This window comes from Paramisgurnus dabryanus, chromosome 19 (assembly GCF_030506205.2).
Source record: "Paramisgurnus dabryanus chromosome 19, PD_genome_1.1, whole genome shotgun sequence".
NCBI classification, from domain to species: Eukaryota; Metazoa; Chordata; class Actinopteri; order Cypriniformes; family Cobitidae; genus Paramisgurnus; species Paramisgurnus dabryanus.
Window position 1 is genome coordinate 3,276,744 of NC_133355.1, and position 24,193 is coordinate 3,300,936.

At 38.3% G+C, this 24,193-nt stretch overlaps 1 protein-coding gene across 1 annotated transcript; it reads left to right on the plus strand.

Annotated features, from left to right (window-relative positions):
- The first annotated feature begins 1,976 nt into the window (after positions 1-1,976).
- On the plus strand, positions 1,977-24,044 carry dennd3a (DENN/MADD domain containing 3a). Its single transcript, XM_065284104.2, has 24 exons — positions 1,977-2,163; positions 4,319-4,418; positions 4,495-4,780; positions 4,862-4,977; positions 5,116-5,246; positions 5,333-5,444; positions 5,562-5,681; positions 5,804-6,022; positions 6,153-6,262; positions 8,143-8,298; positions 9,049-9,145; positions 9,400-9,503; positions 11,499-11,671; positions 12,303-12,833; positions 15,486-15,745; positions 15,827-15,997; positions 17,065-17,194; positions 17,323-17,430; positions 19,323-19,462; positions 19,750-19,910; positions 20,026-20,165; positions 20,280-20,398; positions 22,849-22,986; positions 23,081-24,044. Exons 2-24 carry the CDS (start codon positions 4,335-4,337, stop codon positions 23,282-23,284), a joined length of 3,810 nt encoding a protein of 1,269 aa, XP_065140176.1. The 5' UTR covers positions 1,977-2,163; positions 4,319-4,334; the 3' UTR covers positions 23,285-24,044.
- Positions 24,045-24,193: the final 149 nt, after the last annotated feature.

Genomic DNA, 24,193 nt, shown 5'->3' on the forward strand with positions numbered 1-24,193 from the left:
ACCTTTTATAATATCACATCCAAAAACAACACATTTACATGTATGGATCTGGCAGATGCATTTATCCAAAGTGACATTTTCTATCAGTACATTTATCAGTGGGCCTGTGTAAGATTGTGGAGGTATGATAAGCTTTCGCAAAAATACCACGTTTTCCTGGTGTTGCGGTATTGCCATTGCAACACTAAAATGTGTTATTTTCAAATGCCAGGTAAAAATAAAGCCTTTAAATTATAATATGCCTTTAAAAATATATATAATATAATATTTTTGTAATGTATATTAAATGTAAACATCAAATCAATCACATGACTTAATGATTTAATGAATTTTGTATAAAAACACAGCTCATACCTTGGAGACGGTATCACAGAAGATTTTAGTGGTTTTAAAACCTTGACTGTTTAAAACCTCAGTATACCTTCAAACCGGTAACCGGACCATGCCTAGTACCAACTGAGCTACAGGAACTACAAAAAAATGATTGACAGCACAATTGAGTTTCAATTTCAACAAACCACCATCATTGCGATCAGTGCGTTTCATCAGCTCATTTGCATTTTAAAGGACACACCAAAAATGGCACATTTTTGCTCCTACCTACAAATTGGCAATTTTAACATGTTATAATAAACTATAGGGTAAAAAATCTTTAGCTAAAAACGTCACATACGTACTCAGGGGACACCAAAGACTTATTTTACATATTTAAAAAATCTCATTATATGACCCCTTTAAGAAATGTTCTGACATACACAGAATGAGATTGTAAAGGCTGATTCTAGACACCAGATGGCGCTAGTATTAAACCCACTGTAATAGACACCAGCAATTAACATCTAAAAATTACTTAGATGAGTCATTATCGTTCATATTTATTATCTGTATCACTCCTGATGGAGTTTTTTTAAGTTAATTTGACACTGAGATCATGTTGTTGATCGCATTTCAATAGAGACAGAGCGCCGCGCGTCATAACCTGAAAACCACGCCCACCGGGGGGGAAAACAATCCAACCGTCTCCATTGACTTTGTATTGCGAGAGGCTGCCTCCTTGTCATTTCTGGCTTATAACAAAAAACAGAATAATGCCTAAAAACTGCTGTGTGACAATATGTACAGCTAACAAGCCAAAGAACCCAGAAATAAGTTTTTATAAGCTGTCGAGCCGTAAAACCCTGTCTTTAAGTAGAATAAAGTGGATCGCCGACTACGTTTCCCCCTATTGGACGCAGTTCTACTAATAGTATTACTATGAAAAGTTGCCTGTTTCCATTTTTGTGTCTTTAAACGCTCGTTTTTGGGGTCGACAGCTTATAAAAACTTATTTACAGATTAAAATTAAAAACAGAATAATACATACAAGGTGCTGTGTGACAAGGTGTACAGCTAAAAAGTCAAAAAACCCAGAAATAAGTTTTTTTTAAGCTGTCGACCTCATAAAACGAGCGTTTAAAGAAACAAAAGTGGAAACAGGCAACTTTTCATAGTACTCCTATTAGTAGAACTGCGTCCACTAGGGGAAAACGTAGTCGGCGATCCACTTTATTCTTCTTAAAAGCTGGGTTTTACGGCTCGACAGCTTATAAAAACTTATTTCTGGGTTCTTTGGCTTGTTAGCTGTACATATTGTCACACCGCAGTTTTTAGGCATTATTCTGTTTTTTGTTATAAGCCAGAAATGACAAGGAGGCAGCCTCTCGCAATACAAAGTCAATGGAGACGGTTGGTTTGTTTTCCCCCCCGGTGGGCGTGGTTTTCAAATTTGCATATCGGCGCTCTGTCTCTATGCCTGGACGCTTATCTTATGAATAGTAATAGAGGAAGGTGACGTGGTTCTGTTCAACCGGCGAATCACATCGTCATGGAGACGCGGCTGGAATATTAATTAGGTCAACTAAGTAGACGCCCAGGAAGGCATGCAGAATGTCAGCGATAGCTTATTAATATTCATGAGTTTAACGTCTTTCCAATGGTGATTCGCGCTGTACAGTGAGAGACTTTCTTCTGTGTGTGCGTGTGATTTATTTCATATTCCTCAGGACGCGTGTTGTGATCACGGCATCTTCTAAACTTATTTTTCATCTTTTCACCTTCATTTCTTAACTCATCGTTGGTGTTTTCCGACACATTGTATCGCTTTGAGCCGCAGCGGATTGAAAGGTTTGTTTTTGATCTGTAATGAATGATATTTGGATGTTACACTGTTTCACTGAGATATGTAGATGCGCGTGCATGTAGGGATGTAACCGTAACTGTATTCAGATCAGATGTGTTTGTGTTGTAGCATTCTTGTAAGATTTAGTTTAAAGTTTCGCGGATTGCTTCATGTTTGACAGAATATGCTACACAGTATAAAGTAAATTTAAAGTTGTCGTTTAAACAAAGCCACTTAGAGTAAAAAAAAATATATCTATTAAAAAGTGATTCTTGTTCATATGCATGTTAAATGTAGTTGATAAGCAGTTTGTAGCTGGATTTGAAGGATAAAATGTAAAGTGTAAGTAATGTAAAGTATATCTTTGCTCAGTATTTTATCAACCCTGGGCCATTTAAATTGTGGTGTAGTGACCAAAAACTTTATGAAAATATGAATATATTCAATGCAATCTCTCAGATAGCTTATAATGTGATCCTATTAAAAACTGTGTATGTGATAAATTTACAAGAATATAGCAAATGTTTGACAAATAGCACCTTGTCACACTGTTTATGTCTTCACTTCTATGAAAACTCAACATAAGATGTCTACAGTCGTGTTCACAGGAGGAGTTTTGTGTTGAAAACTTTGTTGTGACGTCATATGTATGAATAAGGTCTCTGTGTGTGTGTGTTGTGTTTGAATGTACAGTAGATGATTCGGTGACTGAATCTTGGCCCACGCTGTGATTTGACTCCTCTGCAGTCATTCACTCACTCTTGAATTCAGTCCAGTTTTAGATCAAAACCAGATGCTAAACCTTGTTGAGATCCATGACACTGGCGGCTTTTCAAGGAGAACCGAGCTAATTAACTCTTAAACCAGATGCCTAATAACGTGTGTTAGCCTTTTAGTTTTTAAATGTTCTTTAAAGTGATTTTATGGCCCAGAAACTGTATGTTTTACAGAAACTCTTCAGGGTGTGATTGTCCCCACAAAAAGCGAAGCATGAGAACAGACACTGAGGTTCTGTCTTACACAGGGGCGTAATTTCCACTGGGGACAGGGGGGACATGCCCCCCCACACTTTTTCATGATGTCGTCATGAAGGAGCAGGACTAAGAGTCTGCCTTACTTATTTCCTGGATTTTTTTATCACCATAGTCCCTAAATGTATGTACATGCAAGAAATGGAATTCAAATCAAAAAAATTTGCCAAAAGTTACCAAAGTTACGCCCTTGGTATTGCGTGTTTCTGATTCCTCTCTTAGTCCAGTGGGAGAAAATGATTTAAGAATTTCTTTAAAAAACTTTATCTTAGCCAGGAAAATCTGACAACTTTGGAAATACAGTAACAGGTGTTTTTTATAGTTGCCCTTTTCATGCACGACTTTAAATTTGACTTTTTAAGTTGTAAAATAAATCTTTGGTGTTCCCAAAGTACGTACTAGGTGAATTTTTAGCTCCAAATACCATATGGATAATTAATTATATCATGTTAAATTGCCTCTTTGTAGGTGTGAGCAAAAATATGCTGTTTCCCCTTATATGCAAATGAGCTGATCTCTGCACTAAATGGCAGTGCTGTGGTTGGATAGTGCAGATTAAAGGGCGGTATTATTATAATAAGATCCCGTTCTGACATCACAAGGGGAGCCAGATTTCAATCAACTATTTTTTCACATACTTGCAGAGAATGGTTTACCAAAACTAAGTTACTGAGTTGATCTTTTTCACATTTTCTAGGTCGATAGATAGCCTGGGTTTCCCCATTTTTTCCCCATTCCCCAAATTTATTCACGCTGCAAGTCTAGCATAGAAACCATGGCCCAAATTTTCGCCTGCAATAGGGAACCAATCACAGAATGGGGAGGGGGCAGTAAGACGATGAAGATGTCTATGTGACACACAGATTGGCTATGAGCTATGTACAGACGCATTTGATAGACATTCAAAGCGCCCAATAAACGGCTCTGGGCATTCGTAAACCACGCCTCAAATACAAGAAAGTGAACATGTGGTTCCCAGACCATGTCTCATTCTCTAGAGACTGGTCTGGTGTTAGCCAGGCTAGTTGATAGAAGCACCGGGGACCCAATTATTGCACTTAAACATGTAAAAAGTCAGATTTTCATTTTATGTCCTCTTTTAAAGACTTCTTTGTAACCATTTGAACAGGGCAGATCTGCATCTGATGGCAGACGCTGTCCCGTCCGGTCTGTTGGAGGCATGTGTTGTTGTCGGTGTATCGAATGAAAATCTGAAGGAGCTATGCCAGGTATGAGACCGTCCTTTTTATGATTCAGATCCATCACACGCACATACAGTAATGCTAACATTTGTTTCGCTTGCAGCTACGGGGTAAAGAGACAGAGCTTCCCCTGGTGGAGGCGGAGGTGTTACAGGTTCACGCGCCTCCTTTTGTCAAGAGGGAGAGTTCATGTAACGGTCTGGAGAGTTCTCACGCTCCGGCCTTCAGCAGAGCCCAGAAGAGACGATCTTTCAAAAAGAAAAGAGAACGACCGGTCTCCACCGTTAGCGATTCCACCAAGACCAATGAATCAGCGGTCCCCATTTCAGAGGAACTCAGCGTTCCACAAAACATTGACATTATAGCCATGCAACAGCTCTGCTTCCCAGGTAAAGACCTTCACAAACACCTTGATTTAGCATGTTGTCTTTACAGCTCATTAAAACGATGTCTGCTTTGTCATTGGTCAGATGGTTTGAGAATAACTAAAGAGAGCAGAGAGGACTCGTATCATTTCCTGGTCTTTACCGATGTGTTTGGGAACCAGACGCATGGGGTGGTGGCTCAATATAGCAAACCTGTTCAGGTGGGATATTCCTGTATATATTTTAAGCAGGCCCAGATTTTCTGCACTGATTTGGGTGGAAATTATATAAACATACAAGCAAGAGGTGGAGGTTGCGTTGAACAGAAATGAAATGTGCTGAAATGTCTTGTGTTGCAGTTCTGCCAGGATAATATGGTGCATCACAACGGTCATCGGTCCTCCAAACTCCAGCGCTTGTACACAACATACAGCATTTGTATCATTTCTAAATACCCGTATTATAATGCGCTGAGAGACTGTCTGTCCTGGTAAGACCGCGTTGCTTGTGTGCCTTATGAGTCTTTGAGTAAGTATTCAAGTCATGAAGTATTTTATCTCCTGCTTACTTGTGTAGTTTCTTGCTTCAACTGAAGACCGGCCGCATGTCAGAGTTTGAGGAGCAGGTGAAGGAGTTTTCTGCTAAGTTGGCATTGGTGCCCATTCCTCCACCTGGACAGCTGCACGTGGTGAGAATCCATCAGCGCCTGCTGTAATCTGTGGTCAAATTCTTGCACAAGATTTTTTTACTTGAGCTGCTTTGAATGATAACACATCATGGGTTGTCTTGTGGATATTTACTTTAGGTGTTTAACCTCAGACCTCTTCACATTGAACTTCCTTCAAGACTGGATATAGACCGACCCGTTGTGGACCTGGATCTTCACCTGCCCTTCTTGTGTTTCAAACCCAAAGAGATCCTGCAGGTAAGATCTCGATCCACAGTTGGTACACAGTTTGCTCAGGATCAGAGGAGCAGTTTAGTAACCAACAGCAGTTGAGTTTTGCTGCTTTAACCTGCTAAACCGGATCTCTGTGTTCCTCTCAGATCATCAGCAGCATCCTGATGGAACAGAGGTTGGTGTTTCTATCCACCAACTGGTCCAAGCTGACTCTAATGGCTGAAAGTTTCATGAACTTCATTCATCCCCTGCGCTGGCAGCATCCATTTGTGCCAGTCCTGTCTCGTCAGATGCTAGACTTCATCATGGCCCCCACAGCTTTTCTGATGGGCTGCCACACCTTCCACTTTGGGGACGTGGCTGAGGTATGGACCACATTCATATGAATCAGTCTGCGTATACTGCATATGTATTTGTGCATCAAATCAGTCAGAAGGAAGCTATTCTTGACATGAGGCTTGTTTCTTAATGATGGTTTCTTTTGCTTTTTGTCAGGAGATTGAGGATCTTGTTCTTATAGACATTGACAAAGGAACTGTGTTAAGCTCAGACAAACTGGGGCTTCCAGATGTGCCAGAGACGGCAAAAAATTGTTTTATATTCCGGTAAGCGAAACAACATTCCTATGTTGCTGTGAGCACGCTAGTGTTGGGCGATATGCCCCATTTTGAGATCACCATATTGTCAGCTTGGTCAAAAAAGAAGCAAGGCAACACTGTCATGACTGCAACCTTCTTAAAACTGATCCATAAATTCGTCCTCGTCATTAAATCCAGGTGCTCTAAAATTTCCTGCGTGCCAGGGAGCAGGAACAACAAACTTACTGATTTAAACCCCTGCGTGCTTAACAACCTCTCTAGTGCAAGGAAATGTCAAAGCCGTGCGTATTACAAGTAGGGCTACAACGATTAATTGCGTGTCCCATTAAGAATGCCTCTGAAAACGATTCAGAATTGATTTTGAATCAATTCTTTGTTTCATGCCAAAACAGTCTCAAGGCAAGTCATGTTGTAGTAACAAAAATTTTGATTAATTTATTCGTGTTTGATGACACGAATTTCCGCCGTTTTTCGTACCTCTGGGACTAATGTCTTTTTCGTCCTTCCCAGCACGAATTTCTATCAATGGCTGTTCGTGTCTGTGGCACGACTTTCTTTATCGTGTCATTTTATATTTTGTTTTCTCATCGTTCTTTCCTATTTTTAAATCATTGTCGCTTGGGTTTAGGGTTAGAATCGGGTTTGCGTTAGGATGAAATTTTATGCATTGGCTTCTACATGTTTGTTCGTCTGCTTTTAAAACTATTCTCGCCTGGAGTTGGGGGTTTGGGTAAGGAAGTTGCAGAAAGTGATTCTAACCCAAACCCTAAGCGACAATGGTCAAAAATTAGAAAACAACGATGAGAAAACAAAATATAAAATGGCACGATAAAAAAGTCGTGCCACAGACACAAACAGCCATTGATAGAAATTCACGCTGGTAAGGACGAAAAAGACATTAGTCCCAGAGACACGAAAAACAATCAAAATTTTAATAAATTATAAATTAATCAAAATTTTCATTACTATTACACAACTTGCCTTGAGACTACGTTGTTTCATGCACAGCTTGTGTGTGTACTACGGCATCAATCTAAAATCATTATGAGTTGGAGTCGTTTATAACGTGTTTATAACAACACTCGTTAAACAAAATCATTCAAAATATTCTTTATTATCATGAAAATACCTGAAACAATTTGAAGAACAGCAATAATTTGAAGAACAGCGTTTATAATGCTACCTCTTTCTTTGGCACAAAGGGAGTTTCTGCACAATAGCACCCTCTGGCTTTGGGATGTGCCGGGATTTCACCGTAAAATTAATTCATTGAGAATATGCACATTTGGACGATTAATCGTTACAGTCCTAATTACAAGCTCATGCGTGAGAATGAGCTCATGCCACACACATTCAGGTCCGAGCAAGAGTCCAAGACGCGTGCATTAAGTCCAGGTGCGTGTGAGAAGAAATCTATGCTCGTTACCAGCTCTCTCGCACAAAATGAAGCCCACAAACCCTCCCATGTGAGGAAAAGCACGCAATGCGCATATTAATGTGAAACTATGATGATGATAATAATAACCATCGCCCACTATCGTCATGAAAGCCCACTAATTCCAATATGTCTGACGATTGTTGATACACAATACTATTGTCTGTCGGCACAACCCTAGAGCACGCCAAACATTTCCCTCTTACAGATACAAATGACATCCAAGTTTTAAAGCTTTGATGTGTAGCCTCATGTGTGTACTGCTAATGGAAACCATTGTAACATGAGTGATATTCACGTGTATTTCTGTGTGTTTTCCCTGAGCTTTGTATGTGTCCGGCCTGTGTTGCGTGTCTTGCCTATTGTATGTTTGGGTGTGTGTGTGTTTGTGTGTGTGTGTGTGTGTGTGTGTTTTGAGTGTGTTTGCTTATGTTTTGCACATGTTTTTCAGGTGTAAGGAGTTGCAGTTACACTATGATCTCGAGTTGTGTAACACCAGCACACACACAGACATTAATGATTTGCGAGCTCAGAGAAGACGCTGGCAGCAGAAACTTAATGCTGTCATCCTGAACGTCACCATGGAGCTGATGGTCAATATCTTCAGGTTATTATCCTCATCACTCAACGCTTTTACTTTCAGTTTGGACAGGAAATTCTTGTCACACCTTATAAGATAAATATAAAGAAAGACGTCTGAGGACACTTCCGGCTCAGTGGACTTTACACCAATATAATAATTAAACTGTCTAATTCTCATTATAGTAATGCAAAAAACATTAGCTATGTTTCCATCCAAAGTGGTGTTTTAAACTTATGCACATTATTGGAATCCCATTAAACATTTGCAAATAAAGCAGCATTTCTATCCAGTTAGCTAAAGAGAGAAAAATTTTCACTTCCTGATAAACTGATGCTAAATATTATGAAGAAAACTGTATTTAATATCGGAGCTTTTACACCTGTAAAGTAATATTACTGAACCATCAAGATGTCATTTTCGATGCTGTGCAAAACGTTCTGTAAGCTGGTTAGTCCAGTTATGCCGTCCGACGCACAAAGTCACGTGACATTTTAGATGAAAATCTAGGGATTTATGCGGTAAAGTGTTTCCATCTTAGTTCATGCGCATTTTTTCTTATCAGATAAAAAAGTTATCAGACTCAGTTATGTGCAATTTTTAGGGTTTATGTGAATCTTTGCATTTCCATCTAGTGTTTTTACTCCAAAATGTGCATAAAAATTGGTAGATGGAAACATAGTGATGCATTTTTTCCTGATGATAGCATTTATGTTGTAAGTTGGTTTCCTTGTGATTGACGTGACCTTTGAAATGCTTATATTTTTCTTCCTGTAGTGATGTGCGTGAATTTCTGAACTATGAGCACCGTGTGTTCAACAGTGAAGAGTTCCTCAGGTCCAGAGAGCCTGAAGATCACTCGTTTTACGAGAAGGTCAGAAAGTTTATTTCCTGAAAGAAGTAAAGGGCAGTAAATGACGCTGTGCTCTGGCATTTTCGCTGTGTTATTGTGACATAAATTCAGTGAAGTCACAATTACAATGACTGTGCTAATATTACCATGTATGTAGTCAGTAATGTCAGTTACAAGTCAGTGGGTTAAAAGTTACTGAAAATCATTTTCAGTAAGTGCTTGATGCTGGGTTGAGTAAAGACATTTATCTGAGATTGTATTGTGTGTGTTTGTAGGTTTTAGACACTCATATATTTCACTCATTTCTGCGAGATCGTTTGAACAAAAGAAACGATGCCTTCACTCGTATGGAGCTAAAGAACCGCTCGGAGACTAACAGGTTAATAAACTTTAACAGTCTCTATCTATCTCTTTATCTCTCTCTTTCACTATCTCTTTGAAATCTTGATTTTATTTTTACTTGTAACTTCCTGTAAGGAACACTGAAGATATGTTTGGTATGTGTCACATAAAGCAGCCTTGTCTTACAGGGTGTGAAAAATGAATATGAAATGTGTTTACTGTCAATGGTTTACTGGCAACGTTTTAAACATAATGACACGCTTTATATTAAGCAATTTAATTCTTCAGAAAAGAAGCTAAAATACATTATGTAAAAATATTATGTAATTATTTGTACAAAAACAGGTTTTTGTTTATACTTTTAAACATTTGTACTCCTCCCCAACAACCTAGAACATTCTGTCTATTAAATTGGTAACAGAAATGACGTAAAAGTAAATAAGTTAAAAATAAATAAAATAAAAAATAATCATTAAGATAATACAATAATTGAAATGATGCAATCATTGAAAACAAAACAAACATTAAGAAGGAAAACAGAAAAATACCTTATACACTCACCTAAAAGATTATTAGGAACACCTGAGAATTTCAAAATCTGCTCAGTTACTGGGATTTTCACACACAACCATTTCTAGGGTTTACAAAGAATGGTGTAAAAAGGATAAAACATCCAGTATGCAGCAGTCCTGTAGGCGAAAATGCCTTGTTGATGCTAGAGGTCAGAGGTCGACTGATTCAAGCTGATAGAAGAGCAACTTTGACTGAAATAACCACTCGTTACAACCAAGGTATGCAGCAAAGCATTTGTGAAGCCACAACACGCACAACCTTGAGGCGGATGGGCTACAACAGCAGAAGACCCCACCGGGTACCGCTCATCTCCACTACAAATAGGAAAAAGAGGCTACAATTTAAAAATGGAAAAATGTTGCCTGTTCTGATGAGTTTTGATTTCTGTTGAGACATTCAGATGGGAGAGTCAAAATTTGTCGTAAACAGAATGAGAACATGGATCCATCATGCCTTGTTTTCCACTGTGCAGGCTGGTGGTGGTGGTGTAATTGTGTCAGGGATGTTTTCTTGGCACACTTTAGGCCCCTTAGTGCCAATTGGGCATCGTTTAAATGCCACGGCCTACCTGAGCATTGTTTCTGACCATGTCCATCTCTTTATGACCACCATGTACTTATCCTCTGATAGCTACTTCCAGCAGGATAATGCACCATGTCATAAAGCTCAAATCATTTAAAATTGGTTTCTTGAACATGACAATGAGTTCACTGTACTAAAATGACCCCCACAGTCACCAGATCTCAACCCAATAGAGCATCTTTGGGATGTGGTGGATCGGGAGCTTCGTGCCCTGGATGTGCATCCCACAAATCTCCATCAACTGCAAGATGCTATCCTATCAATATGGGCCAACATTTCTAAAGAATGCTTTCAGCACCTTGTTGAATCAATGCCACGTAGAATTAAGGCAATTCTGAAGGCGAAAGGGGGTCAAACACAGTATTGGTATGGTGTTCCTAATGATCCTTTAATTGAGTGTAGATACCACAGTCAAAGTTATAATATATTGACACTTTGCTATAGTGAACATCATGCGTGTTGCATAGTATTAATATGCACCAGTATCAAAGAGAGGGGTGCCAGAAATAAGTTACTATAACAATGTACACCTTGTTGCTCATTTATAATAGAGAAATATGATAATAGGGGTTGCCAAACATAGGAGAATTTCTGAGAAAATTTAATATTGAATCTTTCCAAGTGTAGATAAAACCTCAAGTCCTTAAGCCAATGATGCTTTAGATGGGTGAGTGGATTTCCAATGCAATAAAATTGGTTTGCGAGTCAATAATGATGCAAATGCTGAAATGTTCTGTTGTTGAACTGACATTCATAATTACATAAAGTTCTCACTGCGTCTTATATAAACAGTGATTAACATCACACCCTTTCTGGTCACATCATGCAGATATTAAGTAAAGACAACATTTACTCATCTGATGTCTCTTGTCTTAAGGTTGAGGTCTATGACGGAGTCTCCACGCAGACCCACTGTGGAGGAGATCAGAAAGAGACCTGAGAATGGTTTAAATAAGAGGCTGGGGATGAGTATGCCTAACCTGACAGAAGACAGATTAGTAACCGCACCTGTCCGACACCTGTCCATGAAGACGATGCTCACACAATCCAGTAAAAAGAATCTTTACTGATTAAGAGCAAATCATTTAAAGGGGTCATATCATGAAAATCTGACTTTTCCATGTTCAAGTGCTATAATTGGGTCCCCAGTGCTTCTATCAACCTAAAAAATGTGACAAAGATCAACACAGTAACTTAGTTTTGGTAAACCGTTCATTGCAATGTGAAAAAATAGCTCATTGAAATGTGGCTGGGGATCTTATTATAATAATACCACCCCTTAATCTGCACTATCCAACCACAGCGCTGCCATTTAGTACAAAAGAGAAAAAAATTGACAGCACAATTGAGTTTTAATTTCATCAAACAACCTTTATGGTGATCAGTGTGTGCATTTCATCAGCTCATTTGCATATTTAAGGACACACCCAGAAACGGCACATTTTTGCTCACACCAACAAAGTGGCAATTTTAACATGTTATATTAAATTATCTGTGGGGTTTTTTAGCTTAAACTTTACATCCACACTCTGGGGAAACAAAATTTTTTATTTTACATCTTTAAAAAAATCTCATCATATGACCCCTTTAAAACTTTACAGTGCCTAGTTTCAGACTAAATTGTCTTTTGTCTACAAGAGCTGAACAAAGTCATAGTAATCTCTCACATCATCATTTGCAGGTACCTGGAGTCCCTCAAGACAAATCGAAACCTTTAAACTCCCAGAATTCCCTCCTCCGCTGGCCTTCCAGTACGTTCAGAACTATTACTCGGACCTCATCAGTCAACTGAGTAAAGCCATCAACATGGCAACCCCAGACGACTCTGCCCTCCTGGCACGTTACCATTACCTCCGAGGACTAGTGAATTATGTTGCCGGGAAACGCGTGGATGCTCTCGGAGACTTCCAGAGCTTATATAAGACGGATGTGGACATCTTTCCCGTCAAGCTGGTTAACTCACTCGTGGATTCTCTGCCCGCCGATGAGAGACAGATGGCCGAACGCCGCACCGAATTAAAGCGTCTGATCAGCCGGGTAAAGAAGGACAACGAACTCGAGCAAGCTCGACCGCTGGATGGCGGTTCCGTGAAGAGATTCGAGCTGCCTAAGAAACACCTGCATCTGGACGATTTTGTGCGGCGGGTGCAGGAGTCAGGCATTGTGAAGGACCTGGGCACCATTCATCGCCTGTTTGAAGCCTTCACTGTGGGTGAGTACACAGCACGACGGACCAATCGGCATAGAGATTGTGCATGATTGGCTAAAGAAAGAGCTCAAGCTTTCCTGCTTTTGCAATACAGATATCTTAAGTTCAATGCATTGGTGATTTAAAAATAACATGCTTTCAACATTAGACCAATCGTGATGTTTTAAAACGTGCTTATGGTGACACACCATACATTTGGTAAAATGGCTTTGATTTGCCAGGTGTGGAAGCCACTGGTCAGTCGGTATTTTACATTGAGCTGAAGGGTAAGAGCGTCTGCATGATGTGTACGGACCGGTGTCTAACTAATGCATTCAGAGCATGAAACACACACATGTGACTTACTGTGTGCATGTGCATGAATGTTTGTGCCAAAGATATTTCTTAGCAGACCCATTAAAGTCCTGACCCTTAACTTTTGTTAACTCTGTCCACACTTCAGTGCCGAACGCTGGTTAATCATTTCCTATCTGTTTAAAGTCATCTTACATTTACTCTTTATGATGTTGCTCACTTCCTGGACACTTAGTATTATGAAACATTTGTCTGCCAGCTGATTTTTGTAATAGTTTGTGGTGTTGAAATATATCTTAGAAACACAGGCCACAACAACTCGACAAAGTTTAAGTGAATCTCACCTCTAGGCGTTTTATGACGTCACAGCTTGCCATAATACTATATTAAGTAATGGCTTACAGCAATTCAACCACGAAAACACCTGTGTCTTACCATCAGTCATATCAGAGAGCAAAAATGTTTTAACTCATTCCCCGCCAGCCTTTTTCTAAAAGTTGCCCACCAGCATTTTTTTGTGAAGTTTTTGTGACAAAATGCCTTTCAGGAAAATGTTGTTCTATAATTATATAAACATACACAGATATGAAATAAAAGAACAGACCCTCTACTTTCAAACAAACAAACAAAACGGGAAAAAACATTTCATCCTATCTTCATTTAATTTCTTTCTTTTTATAACCTCTTCAATATGGGTAGGTTTCTTCAAAAATAAAAAAAGTTTGAGCAAAAAGCTAAAATAATTGAATTTTTCTAAATCATTTTGTTAAGAGATCAGATTCAGAGAATGATTAAAACATGTTTTCTTTTAATTGATGAGATAATTTGTCAATAGCGGGGAAAGAGTTAAAGGAAAACACCACAGTTTTTCAATATTTTACTATGTTCTTACCTTAACTTAGATGAATGAATACATACCTTTCTTTTTTCAATGTGTGCAGTTTAAATCTTTGTACAGCGCATTGTGAATGTGTTAGCATTTAGCCTAGCCACATTCATTCCTATGGCTCCAAACAAAAGTTGTGTCACCATATTTACTGGTGTAACTACTCATATAAGAGTCTTTAAATAGGGAAAACATGGAAGTGTTTAATGGCTTCTAAATTCATCCCTGTTTGGATCCTAAGGAATGAATGGGGCTAGGCTAAATGCTAACACATTCACCATGCGCTGTACAAAGATTAAAAGTGCACGCATTATAAAAAGATAGAAATTTATTAATTCATCTAAGTGGAGGTAAGAACATAGTAAAATATTGAAAAAACTGTGGTGTTTTCCTTCCTTACAGTCCAACCAAAAATGACGCTCGTAGCATTTGAAGATCATGACTTGCTTTTTTCTGTGGTACACAAAAATATAAATTCTGCAAAACGTTCACATGGTTTTTCATCAAACAAAAACATGCAGTGACCTGAAGCTGTCAATCACGTTCATACAAGTTTTAAATAAAATAAATCTTTGGTGTCCCCAGAGTACACACGTGAAGTTTTAGCTTAAAATATCATATAGATAATTTATTATTACATGTTAAAATTGACACTTTGTAGGTAAGCAAAAAATGTGCTGTTTTTTATGTGTCCTTTTAAATGCAAATGAGCTGATCTCTGCACTAAATGGCAGTGCCGTGATAGGATAGTTGCAGATTAAAGGTGCAGTTTGTTCATTTTAGCAGCATCTAGTGGTGAGGTTGCGAATTGCAACCAATGGCTCCGTTCACCGAAACGCATAGAGAAGCTACGGTAGACACCACAGATAACTTGGTATAGAAAGTTTGTCCATTATGGGCTGTTGTAGAAACATGGCAGCACAAAATGGTGACTTCCATGTAAGGGGACCCACGGTGTATGTAGATAAAAACTCATTCTAATGTAATAAAAACATAAAGGTTCATTATGAAAGGTCTTATACACTGTTGATAATATAGTTATATATAGTATATTATATTGCATTTCTGTCAAGAGACAGAACTTCTAAAAGTTACACACTGCACCTTTAAGGGACGGTATTATTATAATAAGATCCCCTTCTGACATCACAAGGGGAGCCACATTTCAATAGCCTATTTTTTCACATGCTTGCAGAGAATGGTTTACCAAAACTAAGTTACTGGGTTGATCTTTATCACATTTTCTAGGTTGATAGAAGTACTGGGGTCTAGATTTTCATTTTATGTCTCCTTTAAGTCTTTTTAGTCATGATAGCGATAAACAGAGACCAAAGTTTTTATTCATTTATCTGTGTTATAAGAGTTTTATGCTGTATTTTTTATTTATTTCCATTTTTTTTTTACTTTACTGTTATTGTATAGAAACTATATTTCCACAGTCTGACTCAGTTGTGTTTGAAATCTCTTGTGTGCAGGTCAGCAGAAGCAGGTGGATCCAGAGATCTTCTGCTTCTTTTATAACTACTGGAAGGAGACCGAAGCCACAGCTCACGACGTTGAGTTACCAGCCATCGTGCTGGAACATCTGGAGATCAACGAGTGTGTGTACAAGCTCTCGTCTTCAGTAAAGACCAGCCACGGTGTGGGGAAAATCGCCATGACCCAGCGCAGGCTTTTCCTGCTGACCGAAGGACGACCCGGGTACGTCGAGATCACAAAGTTCAGAGATATTGAGGTGAGCAGACAAACGGCAGTACTGTTTAATAGTTTCTTTTTGAGTGTCTATCATTTGACTTTATTCCTCTGTTCCATACAGGACGTGAGGAAATATTCAACACCTTTCCTCCTTCTGAGGATCCCGACCCTGAAGATCAAGACGTCTCTCAGAAAGGAATCTTTTGAGGCCAATCTGAAGTTAGAATGTGATCTCTGGCATCTGATGATCAAGGAGATGTGGGCAGGCAGGAAAATGGCAGACGATCATAAGGTTTGATTGGCATTCATCCCGAATCCTTAATTCGTTTCTTTCTTTTTGGAGAATGATTGTTTGTAGATTTGAATAGATTTAATACAGGGTAGAGTTGGATGTAAAGGTATCACAGAGGAGGTGTTGTGTGGTGGTTTGGGTGGGGTCGTTCTCATTCTCTCAAATTCCTGTTTTTCAAAGGTTTCGTAATAGTAATCTCTCTTAGCCTGGGGGTTAAGGTGTCTCCATTACTGTTCTCAATATAGTCATGACATGCTGAAAGAAAGGTGAGGGTTTTTTTGAAGATGAAGGATATAGTGTGTTATATATGTGTTACATAGAGTGTCATAATCTCTTTAAGCGAATGTGACGTAGCAGCAAACGTGCAGTTCATTTGTTATTAGTTTAAACTTTGCAGTATGTTGAAATGATTTCCTTTCTCTTTCGGCATCTGTGACGTTTACGTTTACGACTTACAAAGATTAGGAAACAATAAAGTGATTTGTTATGAGGAGGCAGTAATACAAGATGTGCTTATACCGAAACAATACCTGTTAAGAGTAAGGAATGGGCGTATCTTTCTGATATTGTATATTGCAAATTAACATGATCACACTGGCTTTGCAGTGTTATCTGTGAAGGACAGTTTGTCATCAAAGATAACACTGAGGATTCTGGCAGTTTTGGAAGAAGGAATGGTTGTGTTGCCCATTTAATTGAATATGTCGTGCTGCAAGCACTTCCGTCTTAGGTTCAGCTGGAGGTGTTGTTTCTTCATCCAAGCCGAAATGTCTTGTAAGCCGGCTGTAATGCGTGCTGCTATAGTGGGATCATCAGGGTGAAATGAAAAAAAGATTTGGGTGTCATAAGCATAGCAGTGGTAGGAGAAGTTCTGTGCCTGTATGATAGGTCCTAAGGATGTTATGTAGATGGAAAAAAAAAGGAATGGACCTAGCACTGAGCCCTGGGGGACCCCAGTGTTTACACTGTAGATGGACAGAAGAAATGTATGTTCTTTACTTTTTTCAGATGAATGAGGATTTATTTAAAATAAGTCGGGTTTCTTCTGTGATTTGTATTTTGTTCAGGACCCTCAGTTTATGGAGCAGGCACTGATCAATGCTCTTCTGATGGACGCTGTGGTCGGCAGCCTGCAGACTCAGAAAGCCATCTATGCTGCTTCAAAGCTCGCCTACTTCGACAAGATGAAATCCGAGGGTGTGTCAAACGATATGAACTCTCATCGCAAAATATTCTAATAAAACCCTAAATTCTTTATTATAAATATTTTGGGGCTGAAAATGAACTTTGTTTTCTGGTGTATAATATGTTTGGGTTGATCTCAGGTCCAATAACGGTTCCTACGACTACATCTGAAACTCTGAAGCACAAGATTAACCCATCACTGGATCTCACTTCACCACAGGCAGTAGATGTTCTGTGCTACACTCCTGGTAAGTAAAAAATCTGTAATATCCTGGAAAAGGTCTCATAATCTAATGATACGATTTGGAGCATCAAAGTTTGATATCAATCTATAACTTGATCTTACTCAGTCAATATTAAAGATATCAAGGAAATATTTTCACAGAATGTTCTTTATAGAACCTTATGTAGGATGAAATAACAGGAAATCGCAAAAAATGACTTAAAATAGGGCAGCATTCTTAAAAATTAACACCTCTGTTTCTAAAGAGTTCATATATGTACCTCAGTTCATACCTCAAAGGTAAATACTTGTACCTAATGTATGCAAATCTGAACCTAAATGTTACATAAAAGCGGGTTTTATACTTTTGGTCGATTGTATGACATAGTCTACGTAGAGAAGTGAACCCTACGCAGTAGCCTACGGCTTAGCCTGACCTGCACCTCTCCCAAAATGTAACAGCGCATCATGGCTATGCGGAGCGCAAGTGCTGTGATTGGTCTGCTAGAACCCCTCCCATCAGGTCAAAAAGATCTGCGTCGCATTTCCTCATACGGATTTCCACTTACACACTTTTTCTTCAGCTGTTGGGGGTTACAAGCGTGGATACTGCCTACTAGCGGTCTGCATGTGTAATTGCATGTCGACTGTGTAATTGCAAAACGACGTGTAGCTTACGCCGTCAAGACTATGGCATAGGCCCTTCTTATAATGAGCCCTTTAGGTCTTTTTAAAAAAGGAACTCCCCTGGTGACAGCTTTTGGCCATTTATTGAGCATTTTTTCTTCAAGTGCACGCATGGTCACTATATTGTATAATACTTTTTAAAGAAATGTGGCACTAACACTTTTTCTGCTTATTCAAGTTAATCTGCAGTTTTTTGGAGAGACAGAAAGTTATCACAGCTGTAACACATCATTACCAGGCTTAACCGGTTTCACCAGTATTGTCAAAGATTTTTTACTCATGTAGATGTTTGCAGACAGCCCACATTATTTCGGTAACTTGATCACATGCTTCTGTGCGTTCCTACAAACATAGAACAGGTTTTCAAAAGTCCAAATTCATTTGAACAGGAATGCATGAACACGTTTGACACTTCACCTTTGCTCTTCTTCATTAACTGTGTTACACATGTGATCCTCACACATGATTCATCTAAACATCTAAGTCACTTTAATTTTGATTTCCTCAGATCGATGTCTCACAGATGACTTACATTTCTCTCCATTAATCTTTTACTATGTTGGTCCATTGTTACTCTTTAACCCAAGTAGATGATGGTTTGAGGTCATTCTTGTACAATTTAATCTGCCTCATTTGACTGGTTGTGATTTGGGGTGGAATATAAGACATTAGTGACCCAGTCTAAAGTCATTTTTCTGTGATTTAAATAAAATCATTCTACATTAAAGATAATTCTGTGAAAATATAATCTTTTTTTAAATATTGAATGAGTATGATCATGTCAAAGAGTAAAAGTCACATGTTTGCCTTAATGAAAATGAAGATTGATTTTATGATAATTTCAATTATCATGGCAGATTATTTATGCATAATTATTAATGTATAAATAGTTCAATACAAACAACTATGTTATTTAAAAACACAGAACAAAAATGTAATATAATAAATAAAATGCGCAATATAAATTCTAAAAAGATATTCACTATCAGCATTAAATCAAAGTAATATTTTTCTGTTAAATTCAAGGTTAAATCCAGTTAATGATTTCAGAAAAGATATATGTGCTCTCTTAAGTGAGTATAAAAAAAATAAACTCCACCAAACATTCACCTGGGGCTCTGGGTACTGTGATACATCAAAGGATGTTTTTACTACAGGAAACTGAGTGGTTATGAAAGAGTCTCGGGCTGTAAGTGTTTCCAGTACACTGATGTGTGTGTGTTTTTATAGGTCAGCTGGGTGTGTCAGATCTGGACGGAGGTGGAAACCCAAAGCTCTGGTGTGCAATGAGTGATGGGAAGGTCCTTGTGTTCGATGCAGCCAGCTGGACCATGCAGCACAGCTCGGTTCAAGTGGGAACGTCTCGTCTGGTGAGGAACTTTTTCTAGAAGAATCCCGAGGAGTGTCATGTGTTATTTAACATGTTTATCACCTGTTGTTATTATCACATGACAGATCACCTGACGTACTAAACAACAGATTATTATACTATAATTGCCCTGTTTTTAATGATTTGCACTACAATAAAAATAAGTAGAATGTACTGTAATACACGACAGAGTGAAAGTACACAATACAGTAGCTTATAGTGTATATAGTTGTTGTAGTAGTGCTGCCCCCTGCTGGCTCTCATGACTTTTGTTTTTGCTTCGGTCAGAACTGCATGCTGTCCGTGAACTCGCAGCAGCTGTGGATCGGATCGGAGGATTCGTTCATCTACATCATAAACCCCCGCAGTACATCCTGCAATAAACATCTGACAGAACATCGCACGGCGGTCACTGGATTCGCTCTGGAGGAGAGAGCCGACAAATACAGGTAACCCTGAGATCGTGAGGATGTTGTTTATTAAGTGTATTATTTAAATCATGTTTGATGCTCTCTGTGCATGAATGCTGAACATGTTGAATGTTTTTCTTTCCCCCCGTTGCAGTCAGATGGTGGCGTACTCGTGCAGCGCAGAAGGCAGTGTGATCCTCTGGGATGTGTCCATGCTGCAGGTCAAACGTCAGTTCAGAGTGCCGTGTGACAAACTGAAGTCCATTCAGATGCATGACGGCATGTTGTGGTGCTGTGAGTCACGTCCTGCATCCGATAACAAACATGATTGGCTTTGATTTTAAGTTTTTCAGTTTGATTAACTACTAATCACACAACCCTTAGATTTAAATTTGTTTTTTATCAAAGGTGCACGTGATTGTCTGGTAGAAGTTCGGAGGAACGGCACAATGCATCGTAAGGTGTCACTTCCCGTTCACCTGCAGGGCTCTCCGGCGTCCTTCAGCAGCTTCCTGCTTTATAATGAGGTAAACATGTGTCCTCTGTGTTTAAAAGTCTAAATGAAGCCTCCGCTTCTCTGAACTCAGCTGGGCTTCATCACTCATAAGATCAGATCGCAGAACTCACTGTGAATGCAGTGTTAATAAAGAACACGTGTGAGGTCATTTACTGACACTTTAATGAGTCAAACTACGTGAGATGATGAAGACTTGCAGGATTTCTGAGAAAAAATGACTTTCTTACTTAGTATTTTTGTCTTGTTTTCAGTAAAAATATCAAAAAAATCTTAAAGGGTACATATCATGAAAACCTGTGTCTTTTTCCATGTTTAAGTGCTATAATTGAGTCCCCAGTGCTTCTATCAACCTAGAAAATGTGAAAAAGATCAACTCAGTAACTTAGTTTAGTAAACCATTCTCTGCAAGCATGTGAAAAAATAGATCTTTAAAATCTTGCTCCCCTTGTGATGTCAGAATGGGATCTTATTATAATAATACCACCTCTTAATCTGCACTATCCAACCACAGCACTGCCATTTAGTGCAGAGATCAGCTCATTTGCATTTTAAAGGACACACCCAAATTATAAATACCAAAAAATTGGCAAATTTAAAATGATATAATAAATGATCTGTGAGGTATTTTGAGCTGAAACTTCACATACACACTCTTGGGACACCAAAGATTTAATTGACATCTTAAAAAAGTCAGGTGAAATGTCCCCTTTAAAATCAAGATGTATTTTCTTGATAAGCAAAATGATGTAAGAAAATAAGTCTAGTTTTTAGAAAAAATATATAAGATTTAAATGAATTTGTTCTTATTACAATTCTAAAAAATCTGCCAGTGGGGTCAGAAAAAATCTTTAAAGGGGACATATTATGATATTTTTTTAAAGATGTAAACTAAGTCTTAATCTAGGTCTGAGCAAAAGTGTGCCGTTTTGGGTGTGTCATTTAAAATGCAAATGAGCGGCTGAAGTGCAAACACTGATCACAATGATGGTGGTTTGTTGCAATTGAAACTCAATTGTGCTGTGAATTGTTTTCTCTCTCTCAATTTCTCTCTGTACTAAATGGTTGTGCTGTGGTTGGATAGTGCAGATAAAGGGGGCGGTATTACCTTATTCTGACATCACAATAGGAGCCAAATTACAATGACCTATTTTTCACATGCTTGCAGAGAATGGTTTACCAAAACTAAGTTACTGGGTTGATCTTTTTCAAATTTTCTAGGTTGATAGAAGCACTGGGGACACAATTATAGCACTTAAACATGGAAAAAGTCAGATTTTCATAATATGTCCCCTTTAACTTTTTTCTTAACTCTTTCCCCGCCTGCGGTTTTTTAAAAAAAGTTCCTAAGCAGTTGGCAGCATTTTTTATGATTTTCACAAAAGTTCAATGCCTTTTAGAAAATTTTCTTCTTTAAAGCAACACTATGTAGTTTCCTTGTAAAAATGACTTACAGCTCCCCCATGTGGTTGAAAAGGGCAACAGTGCCTGGTATCAGACACTCTTCTGCAGGCAGGGGGAGGGGCGGGGCTGTGTTTCCTACCCTCCACCGCCACTTTCAGAGTGTGCTTGTAGCAGCTAGGAGGCTGCTCAGGTTGCAGCAACAGTACAATTTGTCCAGTTAAAAGTTGTTCTATCACTGAAATAATTTTAGAGACATTATTTAAAGGTAAAAAAACTACATAGTGTTGCTTTAAAATATAAAAATGCAATATGTCAGATGAGAGAACAGACCCTCTGCTTTAAAAAAATCATTTAATCCTATTTTCATTTGTTCTCTTTTTATCACCTATCAAATATGGGTAGGTTTCTTTAAAAATACCAAATTTTGAGCAAAAGGCTGAGATAATTGTTTTCTTTTTATGGATTTTTGTTCAAGATCAGATTCAGAATGAAGATCAAAACATACACAGAGTTTTTACTGTTTTTGGATCAGTGGATGCTTTAGTGTTTTATAAGTTTTGTAAGAGTGCCACCTGGTGGATAACAGCAGATATATGGATTGCCAGAGAAACTCGTCATTGGGGGAAGTGTTTTCTCTTAACTGATTAAGAGTAAAACATCTATTTCAAGAAAATTTCGAGACAAATTTGCTTACCCCACTGGCAGTTTTTTACTTGTTTTAGACACAAATTTACTTAAATTGTTTTTTTTTTTTTTTTATAAAAACTAGACTATTTTTTTCTTAGGCCATTTTGCTCATCAAGAAAATACATTTTGATTTAAGAATTTAGATATTTATACTTAAAACACGACAAAAACACTAAATAAGAAAGTTATTTTTTGCAATGTCGTTGAGTTGCCTCAGTGTCGTGTGTGGCTGTATATAAAGCTCAGAAACTGAGATTATTATCAAGATTATTCACCTACATCACTGTAATAACTGGATTCATGACTCGACTGAGATTTTATAATGCTGTTCTGTGAGATGTAACTCTGATGAATGTATCATCTGTATTGCAGTCGGAGTATCTCTGGGCCAGCTTTGCAGACGCAGGTGAGATCTGTGTATGGCATTGCAAAGACCTGAGCAGACCAATCATCAGAATTCAGCTGCAAGACTGCGCGAGCGTCGTCTGCATGATCAGAGTGAAAGATCAGGTGATGCACGCCACACGTCTGTCTGTCTGATTGTTGACATTTTTGTGATTTTTAGAAAATGTATAATGATTCTCTCTCTGTCTCACCGTGTCAGATTTGGGTGGGTGGCCGTGGACGTAGCGGCTCAGGGAAAACCCGTGGGAAGATCTATGTTGTGAACGTAGAGCAATGCAGGGTGGAGAAGGAGCTGGTGGCACACGCTGACTGCGTTCAGACGCTGTGTTCGGCTGAAGATCGCTATGTGCTCAGTGGAGCTGCGCAGGACGATGGGAAGATCGGCATATGGAAGGTCGAGTAGAGGATTTCTAACGAGTGGACCGCCATGAGGAACCGTGTCAGAATACAGTACTGTATATACAAACTATATACAGTTTATTACAAACATATTCAACCTGATAAGAAATTATGAAGGGATCAAAACTAACAAATAATCCTTGCATTCGTACGAAGATGTAATATTGTGTTTATTTTTACAGAACTCTGAAGTTGCTGTCAATATAGGAGGGAAGACACTATTTATTCTGAAATAATCAGTGTTATATCAGTATTTAAGTACCTCAGTCACGTAATATAATGGTGAAGGAGTATTTTTCTTTGTTTACAGTGAGTTAAAAGCCAAAGTCGTCGGTGAATAAGTAAATGATGCCATATATTTATTTCTTTAGGATTAATCATTTGTAGTTTCAGAAATCATTTCTAATCTTATACATTTAGTTTTTTTAAACCAACACACGGTGTCATTTCAACTTGACTCTCTTGTTTATTATAGCAATAATAGTTCGTCATTTGTGATGCTGAAGGGAAGAATAATAAACATCATGTCAGAATTTTAGCACTGAACCTGTCTATATACTGTATAAAGATATTTTGTATATACAGTTGATTATGCTTTGTATTATATCGATATTTAACAAAATTATACTAAATTGTTTTTAAATTGACATACTGGTTTTATATCATATTATCATCAATATTTTCTATTGACATTTTTAGTCTGGGTTTATACTGGATGTAGTCTATCTTTATTTCATAAACTCATAAAATGTTCTTGACCTGAACGATTGTTGTTTTTGATTCCTTTTTGAATCTCACAGCCGACAAAGTAACTAAACACCAGTTGCTCTCCGGGCTTGGCAGTGAAATCTGGCCACTGCTCCGTGTGTGTTTGTGTTAAATGCAGAGGTCACGTTTAGAGTATGGGTAAACA